This window comes from Molothrus aeneus, chromosome 8 (assembly GCF_037042795.1).
Source record: "Molothrus aeneus isolate 106 chromosome 8, BPBGC_Maene_1.0, whole genome shotgun sequence".
NCBI lineage: Eukaryota > Metazoa > Chordata > Aves > Passeriformes > Icteridae > Molothrus > Molothrus aeneus.
In genome coordinates this window covers 1,489,725-1,508,342 of record NC_089653.1, presented here as the reverse complement: position 1 = coordinate 1,508,342, position 18,618 = coordinate 1,489,725, and the positions used below count along the sequence as shown (strand labels likewise).

The window sequence follows — 18,618 nt, the reverse complement described above, 5'->3', positions numbered from 1 at the left end:
GGGAGGATGTTAAGATTTAAAGGTGCAAACAAACTACTACAGTCTCTAATAAAGAAAACAGGCCTTGAAAGCACTTTATACCAGTAAGTATTTTAAAAAAACCCAACAAAGCTAGGCACATAAAGCTCATTGCTGAATTCCTTTGTGTGTTAGTATATCTATGCAAGATGTTCTGTTTAGTTTTGCAATGCAAATTCTTTACTGCTTCCCTAAATTATGAGGGCTGACACAGTATCTTCTTGAAATATTCTGCCTGTAGCTAAGAGAAGTGACAGCCCATCTTTGTGATTATTGATTTTTCTAGTCTCTGGTGAAACTCTAGAAACTTGATGACTTTCAGCTGTTAGTGCAGTTGCAATGCTTTTCTGTGTGAAATCAGTAAATTAGGCTCCTACAGCTGGAGCTGTTAACACGGTATGGCTGCTGTGGTGGGAGGAGGCTTTTCCTGAGCAGAAACCCAAAAGAATACAAATTGGGTGGTGAAAATGGCATCAACAGTGACTTGAAAAACCTGCTTCAGTAACTCACAGAATAGTTGGCTTTCTGTTAGAGACTTACAAAAAGTGACTTCAATAAAAAAAATTAATTTTGCAGGTTTATTACAAAAGGTAAAAAGGCTTGAGGGTTTTCTGCTGTAAAGGTCTTATTTAATGGTTTGTAGAAGAAATCTATTCTTTTTTCAGTTGTGGGAAAGAATGAATATTGTAACAGCCATTTCTCACATATATAAATGACTCAGTCACCAAATAGAGCAAAAAGTTTTTTTGTTTCTGACACATGCTTAATTTTAAGGAATATAATCTATTAAAGGAAAAATGAGTAATTTTTCTTGAAGGCAATCTGACACAAGCAGGAAGCAAAAATATTCTGGCAATTCTTTTTGGAAAGTGATTCCTTTTACTCGTGCAAGCATTGAGATCTGTTTGATTGGTTTCTTTGTGTTAGAAGACCAACTTTTTAAAAAGACATATTGATATGTGAAATACTTTAAATACAAGGTCAAGATGTACGGGGCAAAAAGTATATAAGGAGTAGGTGAGTAACTGCAGAAAAATAATGGAAACGCTGACAGCATGAGCTTTCTCACCAGCTGTCACCAGGTGTGTGCTCTGTCCTTGCTCCATGCACCAGCATTCAGAGAGTCACTTGTGAGTTTTTTCTTCAGGAGCTGAAGACAAAAAGTCAAATACCTCCTGGTATTTATTATTATAAAGGAAAGCCTTATACACTGTAATCAACAGAGACATTGCAGAAAATCTAAAAAATTGTCCAAAATGTTGACGGCTGTGGAATCATAATGTTTGACCTTTCTGATTCTAAAACTGCTGATTTTTCTTTTTTCACTGTTTCCCCTTCTGATGCATTTTGAAACTTCCATGTAAATAATTACACTGAATATTTTTTTCTGGATATAAAACCATAATTGTAGACAAAAGAACTATTCAGGTTCTAGCCCAAAGTTTAAGTAGCCATTTAAATGGCTAAAAAGAAGTCGATGTATTTTACAGTACAGTCTAATTAGAGCTCTTTAGGTTTTGGTTATGTGCGCCCATAGGTGTAAATATACGTATTTGTTGGCGAAATGGGCGGATGGCTGTTCTTAGGAGCAGCAAGCGATCCCCGGGGCACTAACTAAAGGGTTCCACGCCGCGGCGTGCCGCGGAGCAGGCAGAGGGTGCGAAGGGGCTGCTGCAGCGGCTCCGGCGGGGCTGTCCCGGCCTTTCCCCGGCTCACCGCGGAGGGGCGGCCCGGCCCGGCCCGGCCCGGCTGACGCGATCCGCAGGCGCCGCGGCGTGGCCCGGCCGCGGCTCGGCGGGGCCGGGCCGAGCTCCGCCCCTGCGGCGCGGCGGGGGCTCCGCGCTGCCCCGAGCGCCGCCCGCCGCCTGAGGGAGCCGGCCCGGCCCGGCCCGGCCCTGCCCCATGGCTTCCCCGGCGGCGGCGGGGCCCGGAGCCGCGCTGCCCCCGGCCGCGGCGCGCCGAGACTTCTACTGGCTGCGCTCCTTCATCGCCGGAGGTGGGTGCCCCGGGCGGGGACGAGGTGTCGCTGTCCCCGGTGGAACCGCCGCTGGGTCTCGTCCCCTGGGCAAGCGGGGAGCTCGCTTTGCCTTTTCCCCCTATGGACTGAGGCGGTGGCGGTGCACGCCAGGGACTCGCACGTGTGTCAGAACCAGCGAGGAGCCCCGGCCAGCCGGCAGTGAAATGAGCCCGGAGCCTCGTTAGGGTGCTCGGGGAGGGCGGATTATCCCTGTCCTCACACTGCTGAGGCTGCTGTTGAGAAGATGAAGGCGGTGTGAAGGGGCGAGACAGCCTGGCAAACACAATGCCACATTAATGACCTTATAGAGAAAAAGCCTGTTTGTTCTGTAAGGTGTTGTCTCAGGTGACTGATTTGCTGGAGGTAGGAAAAGGTTGTGTTTATTTACAGTTTTTCCATCATGCCGCACTCTCTGTTGGATCTCACTCTCTGAAGTAGCACAGGGTACACGGCAGACACGTAGCCCACCTCCTTGGGAACACTGGCAAGGGCTGTTTCCCGTAAAGGGAAGGAGGAAATAGGATGGAAAACTCTTGAGTAACTTTCAGGAAAGTTCCTCCTGCAGTGACCTTAGCAGCTGAGACGGACAGTGGCTTGGGTTTTTGTAAACAGGAAAAGTAGCTTAAATGTTTTGCTAAGGCTTTAGGGGCTTTGTAGCATCTAATGGAAGCTGTTTACTTGTCATTGGGGCTTTTTCCAGTTCCTGATTATCTACATTAGAAAAATTCCTTATTTAACTGCTGATCTAAAGAACTTTTTTCATCCTGTCACTCTTCTGTTTCTCTCTTGGAAAGGTGTTGCAGGATGTTGTGCCAAAACAACTACTGCACCGCTAGATCGAGTAAAGATTTTGCTGCAAGCTCATAACCACCATTACAAGCATCTAGGTAAGATGGCTGCTAATTTTTGGTTTTAAATGCAGTGTGTGTGGTTTGGGTGTGTTAATTTACTCAGTGATGAGGCTGATGATAAAGGTGCTCATCAGACAGGAGGTTGTATGTGTCTGGTCAGTCTGTGTGCCGTGTTTTGTTGCTGTTTGAGAAGAGAAACAAAGCTATGTGTAAGCTGTGGTATCAATCAATGTGTTAGAGACTGAGATGTCAGAATAATCCTCAATAAGGCATGTAAGAGCTAGGCTTGATCTTCTGTTTACAGAAGGCAGCAGGAGATTGGCAGTCACAGCTTCAAAGCTTGGATGATTTTGGTGAGAGCTGTACTGCAGGGGTTCCCAGGGCTCAGACAGGCCTGGCTGCTGGGAAGTGGAGAGAGCAGAGGGTTTGTGCCTGCTGGAAGGTGCAGGTGACCTGTCTTCAGCATCTGTGTTGCATCATGGTGAGAGCAAACTCACGTGTCCACAACTGTTCTCTGCGGGCTCTAACAGTGCCCTCTTGTGCAGAGTATTTGAGCCATTTATGTCAGATGTTACTGAAATATGGCATAACTTTTGCTCCAAAATTTAAGTGTTGTAATTTTCAGGGAAAAAAAATATTTTGACTTGGCTAATTTTGCATGTAACTGAACTTATTAACTTGGCCACTAATGTTTCTTAAAAGTTGGAAAAATAAATCATCTCTAAAGCATAAAATTCAGTAGATATATCTATTCACTGTGGCAAAAAGGGAAACACAAGCAATGTGTTTTAGTAACACATGTGTAGACACAAGTGTACACTCAAGTCTAAGAATTGAAGGGTGAAATTATTGGTTTGAGTAGGATTTTAAATCTTCCATTTGCTTTGTACTGTGCCATAGTTGGCAAGTAAAATCTTCTGTTCTTCCCTATTTTGGGAGTCAGATACGATGCTGATTATTTGAACTATGTCTGACTTGAATGTGCATCCATGTTACATGTAGGCAAAAAAGGAGAATTATGTGGATGAGGTACCTGTAAGTGCAGAGACACCATGGCTCAGTTCATCCAAGTCCTCCCTGTGTGTTTTTATACCTTTGCATTGTGGAGCTGGAGGGTCTCGCTGTGTTCTAGGAAATAGAAACAGTAGAGAGCATTTCTGGTCTTGGCATAAGTAAGTTCAGAGGCAGGTAATAAGCAAGACATCTTAAAAGTAAATTTGCTACTAAATATGTATTTATATCTTAATATACAATGATATAGTGAAAAGGTGCACTAATCTATTCATATTCTTAGAATCCCAGAAACTAATAGATACTTTTGTTTAAACTTCACATGAAAGTTTGTCAGCCATTCTTTTCTTCCTACCTGAAAGCAAGATATCATTTTCAGTTTTTATATAGCAGTTGCATACATATGACTTAAAACTGTTTGATTATCACAGTTAATTCTCTTATAGAATCAAACTGAAAAGTGAATCTGATAGTAACTATGCATAGCTGATAGTTTATATATATATAAGCTATGGTTTAAGTTTATATATATAAGCTCTATTTAAGTTTATATATATAAAGCTATAGTTTAAGTTTATATATATACTTAATATATATAATATATATATTTAATATATATACTTTATATAAGCTTATAGTCTATACATATATAGTAAAACTATAGGTTTTGCCCAAACTCTGTGATGTTGCATTATTTCCACCAATTAAAAGTAGGATTGCTTCTTGTTGCAACAATTCTGAGATAAAGAGTGTGAGATGTTTAAGTTGTAAGTAATGAGAGTCTTCAACAATTTTATTTGATTTCCCTAGTGGTGGCATTTAATCTGTAATTTAGCATGTAGCCATATAATTTTGCCATGGTTTTAGCTTTTAAAGCATTCTTTCTTTCTTTATTTATTCAGAGTTGACTGAACTGTAAGTCAGCCAGTTCCCCCTGTGTAGCTGCCCTTAGGCTGCTGTGGATGGGTAGTGGCATCTGCAGGAGCCTTGCTCACAGTCCAGGCAGGTGCTGGGGCCTGAGTGCAGAGGTTCACTGAGTCTGGGAGATGAGAAAGCTGATCAAACTTCACCTTAAGGCTCTCCCCTCCCGCAATGTTTGGGCAGTGAAAGTGGATTTTCCACTTTACATGAGTAACATGATGCAGCTTTAGCTTTATATGCTTACTTCCTTTACAGTAGCATTTCCTTGATTTTTTTTCCTTCCCCAGAGTGTTGAATTGCTTTTTTTGTATTGCTGCAGGAGTATTTTCTACATTGTGTGCTGTCCCCAAAAAGGAAGGGTACCTTGGGCTGTATAAAGGAAACGGGGCCATGATGATCAGGATCTTTCCCTATGGTGCTATTCAGTTTATGGCATTTGACCAATATAAAAAGGTAGCTGAACTGATTGTTTTCCTTTTCTTTCTTTTTCCCGTGTCTGCAATGAATACAGACTGGTTGAGTGAGTGAAACTAACATTGAAACTCCTGTGTCTTATTAACTAGCTGCACATCTTTTCTAAGGTGGCTTAATTTTATCAGAATTTACTCATTAAAAATACCAGGGCACCAGGGAAGCTTTTGCAATGTTGCTTAAGGAAAAAGAAATTCACACTGATTTCTAAATGTTTGTATTGTTGAGAATAATACCCTTTCTTTAATGAAAACAAAAGTGAATTAAAAATCTACTGCTATTTGTATTGCTATGAGGGAGCCCTTTGTGAATAATGTAGGAAAAAATATAGAATGAAACAACTTTATTGTATTTATGTTGGGATTCCTACTACTTCATGGATAAAAGAACCTAAACGTGAAAGTCTGCTGGATGTGACTGTTACATTTGACCTGACAAATTATTATGTCAGGCTGTAGATAAAAATGACCTTGAAGACAAAAATGCTCATTTCAGGGTTTTGCTAGATTTGTCGACTCTTTTCTGTTTTCCTGCATTTACTGTTTCATAATAAATCTTTGCAACATCTTGTGGAGGTCAGTTGTTGGCATGAATGTATTTTAAACGTTTCTATTTGCAGTAAAAAATACCATTTTGCTATTAGCAAGGAGAAATTTCATGTTTGAAAGGTCAGATTTAGTACCCAGCCAAGTAAATGGTACCATATTTACTGAGGACAATGGGATTGAAATTGTGATTCCCTTCCTAAGAGTAAATTTCAGAAGACTGATACAAAGAAGTTGCTGTGATGGGTTTTGTAGGTTCTGTTCTTTGTGCTGTAATCATGAATGCTCTTGATCTGTACATATTTTATGTTGTGTGGAATAAAAGACTGCATGCCATGCTTTGTAATTGAAATGATTTATGAATCTGCAATTTCAAGAACCCAGTTAGCAGCATAGCACTTTCTTTTCTCAATTAATTGACCAGAAACCTTTGCAATATTTTGCATGGATATGTAAAAGAAAAATAATTCTAAAAGGGGGAAGATACTAAATGGTTTTTATAGCAGAAAGTCTCAGTTATTTGATAAAAAGCCTGGAAGGTAATTTCTAACTTCCTTCCAGACTGTAATTAACTTACTCTGAAATGTTGTCCTTTTTCTCTTCTTTTTTATTTCTCCTTTTTTTTCTTTCCTTTTTCTTTTTTCTTTTAATCCAGTTAAAATCTTTATGGGAGTATTTCACATGATGTGCATGTAAGAAAAATTGACTCTTCTTACTTTTCAGTTTTGTTCAGTGTCCTTTGCTCTCTATATACTAAGTTTGCCTTGTTTAACACATATTAATGATAACTAAATAAACAATTAATCTCGTTTCTGAAGTGAACAGTACAAATACTTTCAACTTACTGTTTTGCTTTGTCAGTAGAATTTCAGTACTTTGATATTTTTAATAAGAAATTGGAAACAGCAGCAGTGGAAACAGTGTTTAACATTGGAAACAGTGTTAAAAAATCTAACAGTAATGAAACGTTCTGAGTTGAATTTATAGCATTGTAAACTTCTTGGGAACTGCTGCAGAGTTTGCACTAATGTGCTAATAAGCTTTGTGCTGTGTTTTCCTGTCTTTTCTGATATCTGACTACTGACAATGTTCCACGTTGTGCAGGTAATAAAGAAACAGCTTGGGATTTCTGGGCATGTGCATCGATTAATGGCTGGATCCATGGCAGGTATGGTTTTGTACTTGGGTTTCACACATGCCTTTTGCTCAAAGGTAATATTCCTTCAGAGGATGATTTGATGTGGGGTTGGGTCAAACTCCTGCAAATTTGTATTAAGTAAATATACTAGGAAATGGTTAGGTTGATTGGTTGCCTAATTGAAATCTGTTTGTCTAAGAGTATTCTTTAAAGAATATTTGTGCAAGCGGTGAATTCTGCGCTATGTTGTGAAGCACAGTTTTTTAATAGTCTTTTATTAACAAGTATAAAAACCAGGGGGATCAGTATGAAGTATAAAGTTGCAGGTTCTGGTGGAATGAGCTCATCAGCCCCTTGCCACTGCTGCCAGGTTGAATATAAGCCCACAGAAATAGAGAGAACTGTGGCTTCTCAAATGAGAAGTTTCTTTGGATTTGCCAGAAATGTCTGCACTTTTCCATGCCCAGTGCAGGATTTTCATGATGCTCTTTAGATCACATTTGTGAATGTTAAAATCTCTCATTTATTATTTAGTGCAATAGCAGCAGAAAAACCTATCAGTAAAGTTCCATTGTATGGTATGATTATTTATTTGTTTTCCTCTTGCTAGTCATTGAGTCAAAAGTAGCTAAGAAAAAAACAGGGGAAGGTGAGTAATAGTGGACTGAGCTGTAATTGAAGTGATTCTTCGTGTGCTTTTCCTTTGTAAGAGAGGCTAAGTACTGTAGTGACAGTCCTCAGATAGTCACAGGTATTCCTATTTAGCTTCTTTTGGAAAAAATACTGGGATTTTTAATGCTACCTTCAGTTAAACTAGGAAGATCTCATTAAAATATTCAGACTTTGTGTGGCACCAGAGGAAAGAGAATGAAATTAAACAGTGAGAAGAGTCCTAAAAACTAACAAGGCCTGTTTGCTAAGGTATGTTCCAGAACTTGGCTGGCTTTCTATCTGAAAAGTCAAATAAAACCCCTAGATCCATAGATGCTATTTTTTCCTTCCTTTTTTCCTTTTCCCTAGCTTTAACTGTTCTAGGGAACATTTTACAATATACTCCCCCACCAAGATTATTATTATTATTATTATTATTATTATTATTATTATTATTAGCTTTTTCAGGAGCTTTGTCAGAGACTGGGAACCTGACTGGGAGGCACTGTGAAAACCCTGAATAATCAGCTTAATCTGTCAGTGTTGGATGGGGTGGAATTCTTCCCATAAATAAATTAATAGCATCTGGCATTGTTGTAAGCACCTTACTGGTTAAATCTGGTTTGTGTGGTTAGAATAACAGAAATAAATTAATGTACAGTGCTATCTGGCAAGCACCATCTGCTTTAGCTGGTGTGTTTAAGTACCACATACTCAATAGTTTCACTTTTAGAGTCCAGAAAGTGAGGAACTGAGCTTGACTTGGGGGTGAGATGAACACAGCAGTCAAGTATTTATATAGTGTCACATGTATTTGTTTACTAGGTGGCATTATCTGCTTCTTGGGATATTCTTTAGATAATAAGAGGCAGAGGGTTTATCTTAAGTATGTCAAGGAGATGGAGGGGAGGAAGGAGGCACTAAGAAGAGCAGAGAGTTTGAAATCTGGTACAGAAGTTTTCTAGGTTTGCAAACAAAACAGAGAAGACTTGAAAGCAATCAGTACTATTTCTTGCTTTCCTCCTGTGCTGGCTGCAATGGAGGATATTTTTCTGTTTCTTCCACACCAACACCAAAGGAGCTGATCCTGCACAAAGCCCCGTGTTGGTGCCCGGGCCATTGCCAGTTTCATGGGGTGCAGGATCAAGTGGAGATAGATAACCTGTGTTTCCTTGAGCCTTGTGTCCCTGCTGCAGCCTCCAGCCAGGCAGCTGTCTGCTTTCACTTCTCTGTGCCCCCCAACTTCAATCTTGTTTCTGTCAATGTTTCCAACGTGACTGGTGGTCAACAGAATCAGCTCCAAGTGGTGGCAAACATTTCAGTGTCTTCTGTAAGTGATAAACAGGATCAGAAGCATATCCACGGGGGAAAACAAGGCAGTGAGGATGGGGGTAGTGGGGGGAGAGGAAATAAAAGCCTATTGTAATGCTTATATTTAAGGAGACCAGTTAAAATTACTGTGGAAACTCTAACTCTGAATTTCCTGAGTCTTGTGTGATTCAAATTTCAGCTGTAACACTTCATTAACAGATAAGTAGGGTACAGCTTCTTTTAAGGAAAGACAGAGCTGGGCAGAAGAGAAATCACAGAGGTTGGTTAGGTTTAGGAAAGAAAATTATCAAATAACAACAAAAATGAACAAGTAACATTAAATAAAACATCACAGGATGATTTTACAAATTAATTTTTTAAAGTTTTCAATAAAAAAAATCCAAATCAAAACATGGAAATGTGAATTTCCTCTTTTGCACTTGATTAACTTCAAAATGACAAAGCCAAAAAAGACTAGATGTTATCTAGAATAAACTCAAGTCCCATTAAACTAATACAGAAAGTATGTTTTTGTTTTTAGCTTTTTACTTTTACTAAAAGTGATTGAAAATAGTACTCACCTAGCACTATCTAGGAGGATGTTGGCTGTCTCCATTTTAAATACTATGTAATGAACAGTTGCCTACTTCAGTCAGCATTTTAAAAAAATCTGGTCTAGTTCTTCAGATGTGCTATGGAAGGAGACAGAATTATTATTAATTTGACATAAAGAAATATTAGGACTGATAAATTAGGCATTCTTTAACCTGATAAATATTTTTTATCATCAGCAGTTTCTGTGTATGTCGTTGCTGAAGCTTTGTTTTGTTCAGAAGATGCTACTTGGATAATTTAATCTTTACGTTGGCTAAGGAGCAAATCTGCAGTTCAAGGCTGTGTCTTGTGGTTATCACTTTTTGAACTTTATTCCTCTGAATCTCCTGGCAGTGCTTAATTTGATCTCTGGAGCTCCTGATATAGTACAAAGAGCATGATACAGAGATAATAAAAACTTGCATACCAGCTGTATTTGCAATGTAAATGTGTTCCACTTGTGGCTTTTTCTTGCTCCAGATAGTTTTTTATTTTTATTTCCCAAGAAAGAAAATGACTAAGACCAGAGGGATAGTAGGGAAATGGGGAGACAGATGAATCCCTGTGGAGCTAATCTCATTGTTAGCTGCCAAAGCCTGGGAAGGGAATCAAGGACAGTCTAATGTGCTTCAGTGGCAGTGTCTTTAGTGTGTGTGACCCAGCATCTTGTCCCCAAGAGTGGTCAGAGGTGCTTGAGGACAACGTGGGAAGTGGAGAAGGGCCTTTCCTGGCTCCTGAGTCAGCACTGGAGTTTGGAAGTCTGCTGCTTTGGAGGAAGTGGCTCTTGGAAGGGAGGAGCTGCGTTCCCCTGTTGAGGTTATTTCAGATCAGTGCCAAGTGCTGAATGTGTCTCTGAACTGCTGGTGCAGGTTTGAATCTGTCCTGTTTCACCTCCCCCAGCAGAGATTTCTGCCTTAGCTCTCATTGGTGGGGATAGACTTTGCTTTTTCAAGCCTGGGCCTGAGCCTTGAGGTGCTGTGGTCTGACTTCTCCTCAGGCAGCATTGAAGGAGCAGAGGTGACATGAGTGATTTTGTAGACTTCACCACGATGACTTTGTGTCCCACAGCTGGTGCCATTCCTCTTGGAAAGGACAGTGTCTCTCTTGAGCCCCAAAAGCCATCCTGATCCCTTGTGTGTACATTTTCCTTGGGTGAACAGTAAAGCAGGAACATGCCTCTCCTAGTTGCTACAAGACAGCATATATTGTGGCTGATGTCCCAAATCCCCTTTTTACTTCTTTCATTTGTTTTTCAAAAATTCATAGCTAGAAGACTTTAAGTAAAAAAATGAAGACGTTTCTATTTAAATCCTCACTCTCCATACCGTTCATCTGTGTTGTTTTTTTTAAATTGTTCTGTTTTCAGAGTGTGCTCACTAAGGAGTGCATTCCCTAAGCTCCTGCTTGGTCTGTTGCTAGCCTTTGTTCAGAGGAAGTGTCTGGAGAGGTTTCAGTGCAGGACTGGAAAGAGCAGAGGGAGTAAAGTCTGTTTTCTGAAGTGGGATGGCTTCCCTGTGCACTCTCAAGCTCTGTAAAAGTGCTTTACTCCTCCCTTAATTTTTTTTAAACTACTTGAATTCATCTCTTGATGATATTTCTGGACATCTCAGGGAATCCATTAGGGAAAGGCCCTAGACTGGGGGCTTGCATTTCATGTAAGTCAGTGGAAACAGTCTCAAAGTTGCTTTAGTGTTTTGCAGCTTCCAACTTTTGAATCCTGGGGGTGAGACAACCTCAGAAATAAACTGCAGATGTCTGCTTTTTGTTCAGAGGACTTTTCCAAAATCTCCAAAAGAGGTGGTTTTGTCTTCTAAAGTGAATTACTGATGGGATAATCCAGAATCCCACAAACTTGGTTCCCACCTGAGAGTTGACCAGTGTCAGATTTTTGGATAGCTCACTTACAGTGTTTTTTTTAATCTCACAATCTAATCCTGATAACTTTCAGATCATTCATCTTATCAGAGCAGTGGGTTTTTTCATTTTTTTTAAACTCCAGGCATAAAAGTTAAGCAGAGCTTGTCTGCAGGGGTTGCGTTGCATTTGGATTTTGTTGTTGGTTTGTATTTGCTTTTTTTGTTCCCCCTGTTATGGATTTGTCTTGGCCTTATGGAAAGGAGGGGAGATGATACACCTACAAAAAGAGGTGTCATTAAGAAACCATTAAAACTTAAAAGGAAGTGACATTTTCTTGACAAAAACAAGTGACAATTTTCTTTCCACCAGAAGTGTACTTATCTTCTGTAGGACCAATTTTGAAAAGCTACATTTGGCTAAATCAGAGCAGTTTCTAGAAAACAGTGCCAATTACAAAGGTTTTTACTTTCTTTTCTGCCTTTCCCCAGATTTTTTTTTTTAAGTTTTGTTTGAGTTTTGGTTCTTTGGTGGGGTTTTGTGTTTATTTTTGGTGACTGTGGTGTGCCATCAGAAAATGACCACTGCTGTTAGTCAACAGTTTTCACTATTCCTTCCAAAGACTGTCAGCCATGGAGTGGTTTGCCTCAATACCTAGCAGCTGGAAAGAATTTGTTACTCAGGCAAGTGTTAGAATTGTTGTTTTCTGTGCTGGAGTGCACAGGAAAGTGCTGGAGTTGCACTTCCAAAACTGCAAGTTGGGCAGCATTTCAGCTGTTTTGAAGCAAATCCTAACTGGATTAGTTCTAAGATTTGATTTTTTCCCTTTTATTTTGCATCTTAAGTCCAGAAAGCTTTTCTGCTCAGTTTTAAGATAGAAGTGCTGATGTAACATGAGCTATTAAAATGCAGTAATGCAACACAGTTAAGTACTTCTCATCAGTATGAGCCTGGCTCTGTTTAGATGTAATTAGAATATATTTAGTGTGGCATTAGAATATGTTCCATATTTTCAGATGAGTAGATACATACATGTATCTATACCCAGTAAGGACACCAAATTCTGACAGAACCTGTTTGGAATAAAACATGTAAATCTGGTGGTTTGAATTTTTTTAAAATATGGTAGGATTAAGTTTCATGGTTGCAATCCAGTGAAGCTGATGTATTTAACTAGCCTGGTTCTTAGGAGCTATGGATTTCAAAGCTCAGGTGAAGAGTCAGGCCCATAAATCTTGGAAAATCCAGGCCTAGGTGTGCTGCTTCAGTGAGCACCAAGTACAAACAAATCCTTTGTGTGTTGCTGGAGTTAGTGTTCCTGTTTACTGATTGTAAGTGATTTTAAGTGTTTCTGTAACAAAACAGTTTGTATATGCTATTGTATTCACTGCCAGAAAAGGAAATTCTACTTTTCAAAATAATCCTAGAATCAGATAAGGTGTAGGTGAGTTTTGTTTGCTTGTTTTGTTTTTGTTTTTAATAAAGGTATTACAGCAGTGATTTGTACTTACCCTCTTGATATGGTTAGAGTTCGCCTGGCGTTCCAAGTAAAAGGGGAACACAAGTACATGGGAATTATCCATGCATTCAAGATGATTTACACCAAGGTATTTTTTCTTTTAATCTTCAGTTCTGAAAAAGCAAAGTATGCTCTTAAATGATGTTGCACTGCATTGAACATAATGGCTTAGTGTGAAATAATTGACTTCATTGTGTGCACTTTGAATTTTTTAATGTAAAAAGTTATTTGGATAAAAGTTATTTGTGCTCTTGCCTTAGGCTGCTGAGCTGTAGCTGCGTCTCATGTACGTGGGAGGTCAGAAAGAGCAGAGAAGCTGCTTTCCAAGAAAAGTAGTGATGTTACCAAAAAGATTTGGGGAGGAGGGCTGTGTATAATGCATAAATGTTTCCAGTTATAATGCTGGGTGTAGATTTTTCCTGTTGGTTTTCACTTATTGATCTCCTCTGGAGCCAGGCAGTTGTCCCTTCAGTTCTGCAGGCACAGGAAGCAGAACATGAGCTCCTTGGGTAGCTGGTGCTAGTCAGATTGCTGTCATGGGGTGACTCAAGACACTTTTATTTCCTGCTACAAATGCTGCTGTGTTTTTCTTTCAAAGGAAGGTGGTTTGAGTGGATTCTACAGAGGGCTGATGCCAACTGTGGTGGGAATGGCACCGTATGCAGGTAAGTTAAAACCAGAACGTGCCAGTCCTTCAGCAGTTCTGTGCACTTCTAAATTTGTTTAATATATTTGTGCACCTAGTTAATTAGCTCTGTCCAAATCACCTTCAATGATGCTCCTTAAGAAGTGCCTTCAATAGTCAAAGCCTGGCTTTTCTGCAATTTGGAGCTGAGAGTGAGAAAGGTAAACCAGTGGTTGTGTTGTACTTCCCAGTTTCCCCCAAGGCAACAAGGAGGCTGTTTCTCTCCCGCAGGCACATCCGATCCTTGGCAGCTCTGTAAATGCGGCCTCAGAGCCTCCTTGGCTCCATCTCCTGGCGGCTTTTCCGTAAACGCTCCCGCCTGTGGAACAGAGCACAGCAGCCCGGCTCAAATACCCTCGTTTGTAAAGGCTGAGACACGTCCCTCACTTAAAAGGATCTCAGGAGCAATTCTTAGCAGCACGGGGAGATTCTTGACAGCAATCCAGTAACTTAAAACTCACAGTCTAGCTTATTTAAAGTACTGTAGCATTATATATAAACACAGGTCCATTTGGACAGAAGTTCAAAATATTTTCTCTGTTTTTCTGCATAAGAAAAAACTTCCAAAAGAACTGGAAAATAGTTTCATTTTGTAAATGCAGTTTTCTGTTTATGATGATACATCAACAAACAGTTTGCTTTTTTATGAAAGTACATAAAATTAAATTTCCTTTTAGGTTTTTCATTTTTTACCTTTGGTACCTTAAAGAGCATTGGACTTGCTCAAGCACCTGCCTTGCTTGGACGGCCTTCATTAGATAACCCCGAGGTGTTAGTTTTGAAAACCCATGTAAACCTGCTGTGTGGTGGCATAGCTGGAGCCATAGCTCAGACCATATCGTAAGTTGGGGATGGGGCTGCTTTCCTCTCTGCAGCTGTTCATTCGAAAGAAACTTTGCTCTGACACAGCTTTATCCAAGCCTAATTATTAGTAAGGTTTTTTAATTCATCAAATACTGAAATGTGGGTATTTCCTATTGTTTCACTTACTAAATACCTATTTAATCTTCAGGGTCTTTTAAGAGTTATCCAGTGAGTCAATTAAACAAATCCACGCTAATCTCCTAAAACCACTGGAATCTTTTTTAGTAACAATCTTGTTTCTTAGCTTGTTTGGAAAGCTAAAAAATTTTGACCCTGAACATAATTTGCAGAACTTTATGATTCCAATTTACTTTCAAATCTATGTAACCTGTGAAACCATAGGATTTAAAAAAAGCCAAAACCAAACAAGTCTTCCATATTGTATTTGGCATTTTTATTACTTTGCTTGTTTTTTCCTTTCTCACCCTGTCCTTGTTCTATTTTATTTTGTCCATAAAATAAGTTAATTTAATGGACTTACACAGCATGGATTTTTCCCTACATCACTGCATTGTAAATATCACTGCCTTTTAGTCTCTAAACTGTTAATTTTATTTTCAATGCAGGTGTCTTCTCCCTTCAGCATTTTACTCTTTTATACTCTCATCTGACTTCCTGTATCTTCCTTACTAGTGCCAACTGGAATGCATTAAGAGCTCTGGTTTGCTGGTTTTGGGTGTGTAAGGGGATTCTCCCTTTTTGGAGAGCTTTCAGCTGTGTTGAGAATCTAAGCTGGATTCGTGACTCAGTGAAAAGAGAGTGGGAGCTTGCACGTGGAGTTGTTTGTTTTCTTGTTTCAGCACCATTGCAGCAGCTGTTAGTGATGTGCTTGAGCTGCAGTTTGCATGTCTCCTGTGCAGGTATCCCCTGGATGTCACTCGGAGGCGGATGCAGTTAGGAGCGGTTCTGCCGGACTCTGACAAGTGCCTGTGAGTATTTGCTGTTCATCTGCGCTGACTTCTTCATGTCTGAGCTGAGTTCAGCTCTCAATTTTCATCTTGGAAAGAAAGCAACTACCATAAGAAAACAGCCACCCCCAGCCCCTGAACTACTCTGCTGTGGATTTCTTCATTCTTTTAATAAAGAGGTTTCCCTGCAGACGAAAGCTACCGCTGTCAATCTGGGGTTAAAAAATCACCTGAAATAACAATGGCACCCTTGTTAGTAATCCTGTATCTCCACTGGTAAAATAGGTTTTTGTATTTTAATGCAACTTGTGCTACCTTTAATATCAGCAGGCTCTCTGAAAGAGAGACCCAATGCTTCTACTGAAATGAAGTAGAAACATTCAGTGTAATTTAATGGTGCAGAATCTGTTCCATAAGATGATTTTGCATAATAAAATTGTATTTGAGCTTTTTTGCACTTATAGTAACCTCCTACGCCCCACACATTGTTGAGGTTCCTCCAGTAGAAATGGAAGCACCATAATAACTTAAAAATCATAATGTTATTAAATCAGCTTTCATTTTGAGAAACTTTCTGAATTTCAAATTGTCTCAATCTAATTGAATATTCTGGGACAGTTTTCTCTTGGTTAGTTTCAATCTTGTGGAATTGTGTATGTCTGAACCCAGTGCAATTCACTGGGAACCTCCTTCATGGAAGCTTGGATCCTACAAGAGCAGCCCGAGTGACCTTTCACAAACAACCTCAGTGTTGCTTAACTGTGAAGGTTCTGTTCTGTTTTCCTCACCAGCCTTTTTGTTTTTCTTGGTTATTCTCCACTCCTGATGATTTTAAAATAAAACTGTGTTTGTTATTCTCGGGGTTTTACTTTTTGCATTTGTGAGGACTCCTTTTTACAGACCTGAGGCTTCCCCATTTAACAATTTTGTTGTGACCATATGGAGAGCTGTGCTTTGTCTGTCTTTAGAGCATGAGAGGATAAAGCAGGCAGGAAGTCTGGAAGCTTTGGAACATAGGGAAGATGCTCTCCAAGAGCACTGTCTCCAATAGCATGGAAACACCAAGCACTTTAAGTGCTTTCCATTTCATGTCTGCTTAGTTTCAATACAAGTATGTGAAGAAAGTTCTCTTTGCACATACAGTGCAATTTCTGCTTTTAATAAGGTCAAATATTATATTCTCAGATTATTATTTGTAAAAGGAATTTATGCTTCTCTGCTCTTTCCTGCCAGTTAGGCAAGAGAATGTGTGGAGCCATTCTGGTGGAAAATACTGTACTATGTCTTGTAGGGCAGGTGTTTTCAGGCCAACACTTGTTTAGCTGGGACTGCACCATCCTCTTTCCAATTCCCAGCCCTTGGGCTTAAATTTCTTGCAGAAGCACAGGCTGTGTTTTTAGTCATATGTGGCTTTTTAGTCATATGTGGCTTTGCTGTGTGGAATGCCCTGGCTTTTTCTCCATGGATCTCTTAAAACCCAAGTAAATATGTAAAGAAAATGATTTTGCTGCTGCATGTGTGTACCCAGTGATGATTTCTTTTGGCAGTACCATGGTGCAGACACTGAAGTACGTGTACCAGCAGCACGGCGTACGGAGGGGGCTGTACCGAGGGCTGTCCTTGAATTACATTCGCTGTATTCCTTCCCAGGCCGTGGCTTTCACCACCTATGAACTTATGAAACAATTCTTGCACCTCAACTGATTCTTTGTTTGAGAAGACTTTGCTGTAAAACTACACCATCAATCCTCAAATGATAGCGATGAATAAATGACTTGAAGTTTAACAAAAAAAGCTTTCTGTTACTGTGGAGCTGCTGTTGTCTGACATCTTTATTTGCCAAAATGTGGTTGATTTCCTGGAGTCAGAACCGGGTGACACATCCACATAAACATTAGCTAGCTCTAAACACTTTGTTTGCACTCGATCTTGTAGGCTTCATTAGGTGAATTTTAGGAATGACACAGTTTTGGAGATGACACCCATGTTTTACATGGGTTCCAAGCTGTTATTTAGCTTTATCACCATTCCAGGAGTTACCTGCTGCTGATTATGCTGCCTTTGAATCTAGTAATTAGGCATCTGTTCTTTAAAAATTAAATGGAATAAACTGATATTCAACACAATGCAATGATTTTGGCATTCAGATCCTTGCCAGGTCTGTAGAAGCTGAGCTTGGCAGAGCACACTTCAAGCAGCCTTTTATTCTTGTTCTGTATGAGTTTTCTGTATGCAAGAACAGAAATTGCTAGCCAGGAAGGTATCTTCAGCCATTTCAGCTACAACCAGCAAGATGTATTTAGCAGTATTGGATAGCTTGCAATTTGGAGATTTTGGTGTACATTGTATTCTAAGAAATGCTGTACTACACAAATAAAAGTGGGGGGAAATCGACAGGGATGAGTGCTAGAAAAGATCTCCTTGTGGCAGGTGGTGGGGGCCTAATCTTAGAAAGCTTTTCTGTGCAGCTGCATGTTCTTGATTTGGTGTGCTCAAGGCTGAGTATGTTATGAGTATGTGCTATCCCGGTACTAGCTGGTGTAAACAGGTTTTTCCCTCCCCTAAACCACGGTGCCAAAGAACACTGCATGCTGCTGCAATTACTTATTTAGGCATAGGGACCACATGCAACCTCAGAGAGAAAAGAAAATGAAGATTGTACTGGCCTCTGTAGGTGTGTATGTACTGTTTGTTCCTGAAGTCATGGTATGCAATGGACTATTGCATGTTGGCCTCCTCCTGTGATTCCTTTTCTGGAAGGAATTATTTTATACATGATTTGCATTGGTACTCTTGATTTTACTCACTTGATTCAGGAAACTGTAAAGCATTTACTTCATGTAAGTTATTTATTTATTGTAAATATTTTAGTGTCTTGTAAGAATTGGCAAATGGTGATGTTAAGTGCTGGATGGTAAGACTGATTTGCTTAATTTTGACAAATTTAACAAATTGGATTTTCAGTTATATATTCAATACCAACTTCTGTGGCTCAATTTTTTCCCCAGTTTCTTAAAAATACATATTTCTTTGAAATTTACAGTGTAGCAGTGGACAGAGAATGAAATGTATCTGGATATATTTTATTAAAATTTTTGAACCCATGTCCTTGTGTGATCTGTGTGTGTTGCAACCAGGAAGAATACATATTTCTGGAATGATCTATTTGCCCTAATAGGTAAATATGCACAACATTGTCATTCTTAATTAAATGACAGCAAATATGCTTTTTCATCTGATCTTTTTTCCCCATAAAGGAA

At 39.6% G+C, this 18,618-nt stretch overlaps 1 protein-coding gene across 3 annotated transcripts; it reads left to right on the top strand.

The window, feature by feature from the left end:
• The first annotated feature begins 1,914 nt into the window (after positions 1-1,914).
• On the top strand, positions 1,915-18,462 carry SLC25A16 (solute carrier family 25 member 16). 3 transcript variants are annotated; one of them, XM_066554778.1, is made up of 9 exons: positions 1,915-2,014; positions 2,830-2,922; positions 5,138-5,271; positions 6,939-7,002; positions 12,868-12,989; positions 13,500-13,566; positions 14,264-14,426; positions 15,311-15,379; positions 17,009-18,462. In XM_066554778.1, the coding sequence occupies exons 1-9, from the start codon at positions 1,921-1,923 to the stop codon at positions 17,037-17,039; spliced, it is 837 nt and encodes a 278-aa protein (XP_066410875.1). In that variant the 5' UTR covers positions 1,915-1,920; the 3' UTR covers positions 17,040-18,462. The 3 variants fall into 3 exon arrangements, with proteins under 3 accessions (XP_066410875.1, XP_066410874.1, XP_066410876.1); XM_066554777.1 differs by having other exon boundaries at positions 16,906-18,462; XM_066554779.1 differs by lacking the exons at positions 1,915-2,014; positions 5,138-5,271 and having other exon boundaries at positions 2,838-2,922; positions 16,906-18,462.
• Positions 18,463-18,618: the final 156 nt, after the last annotated feature.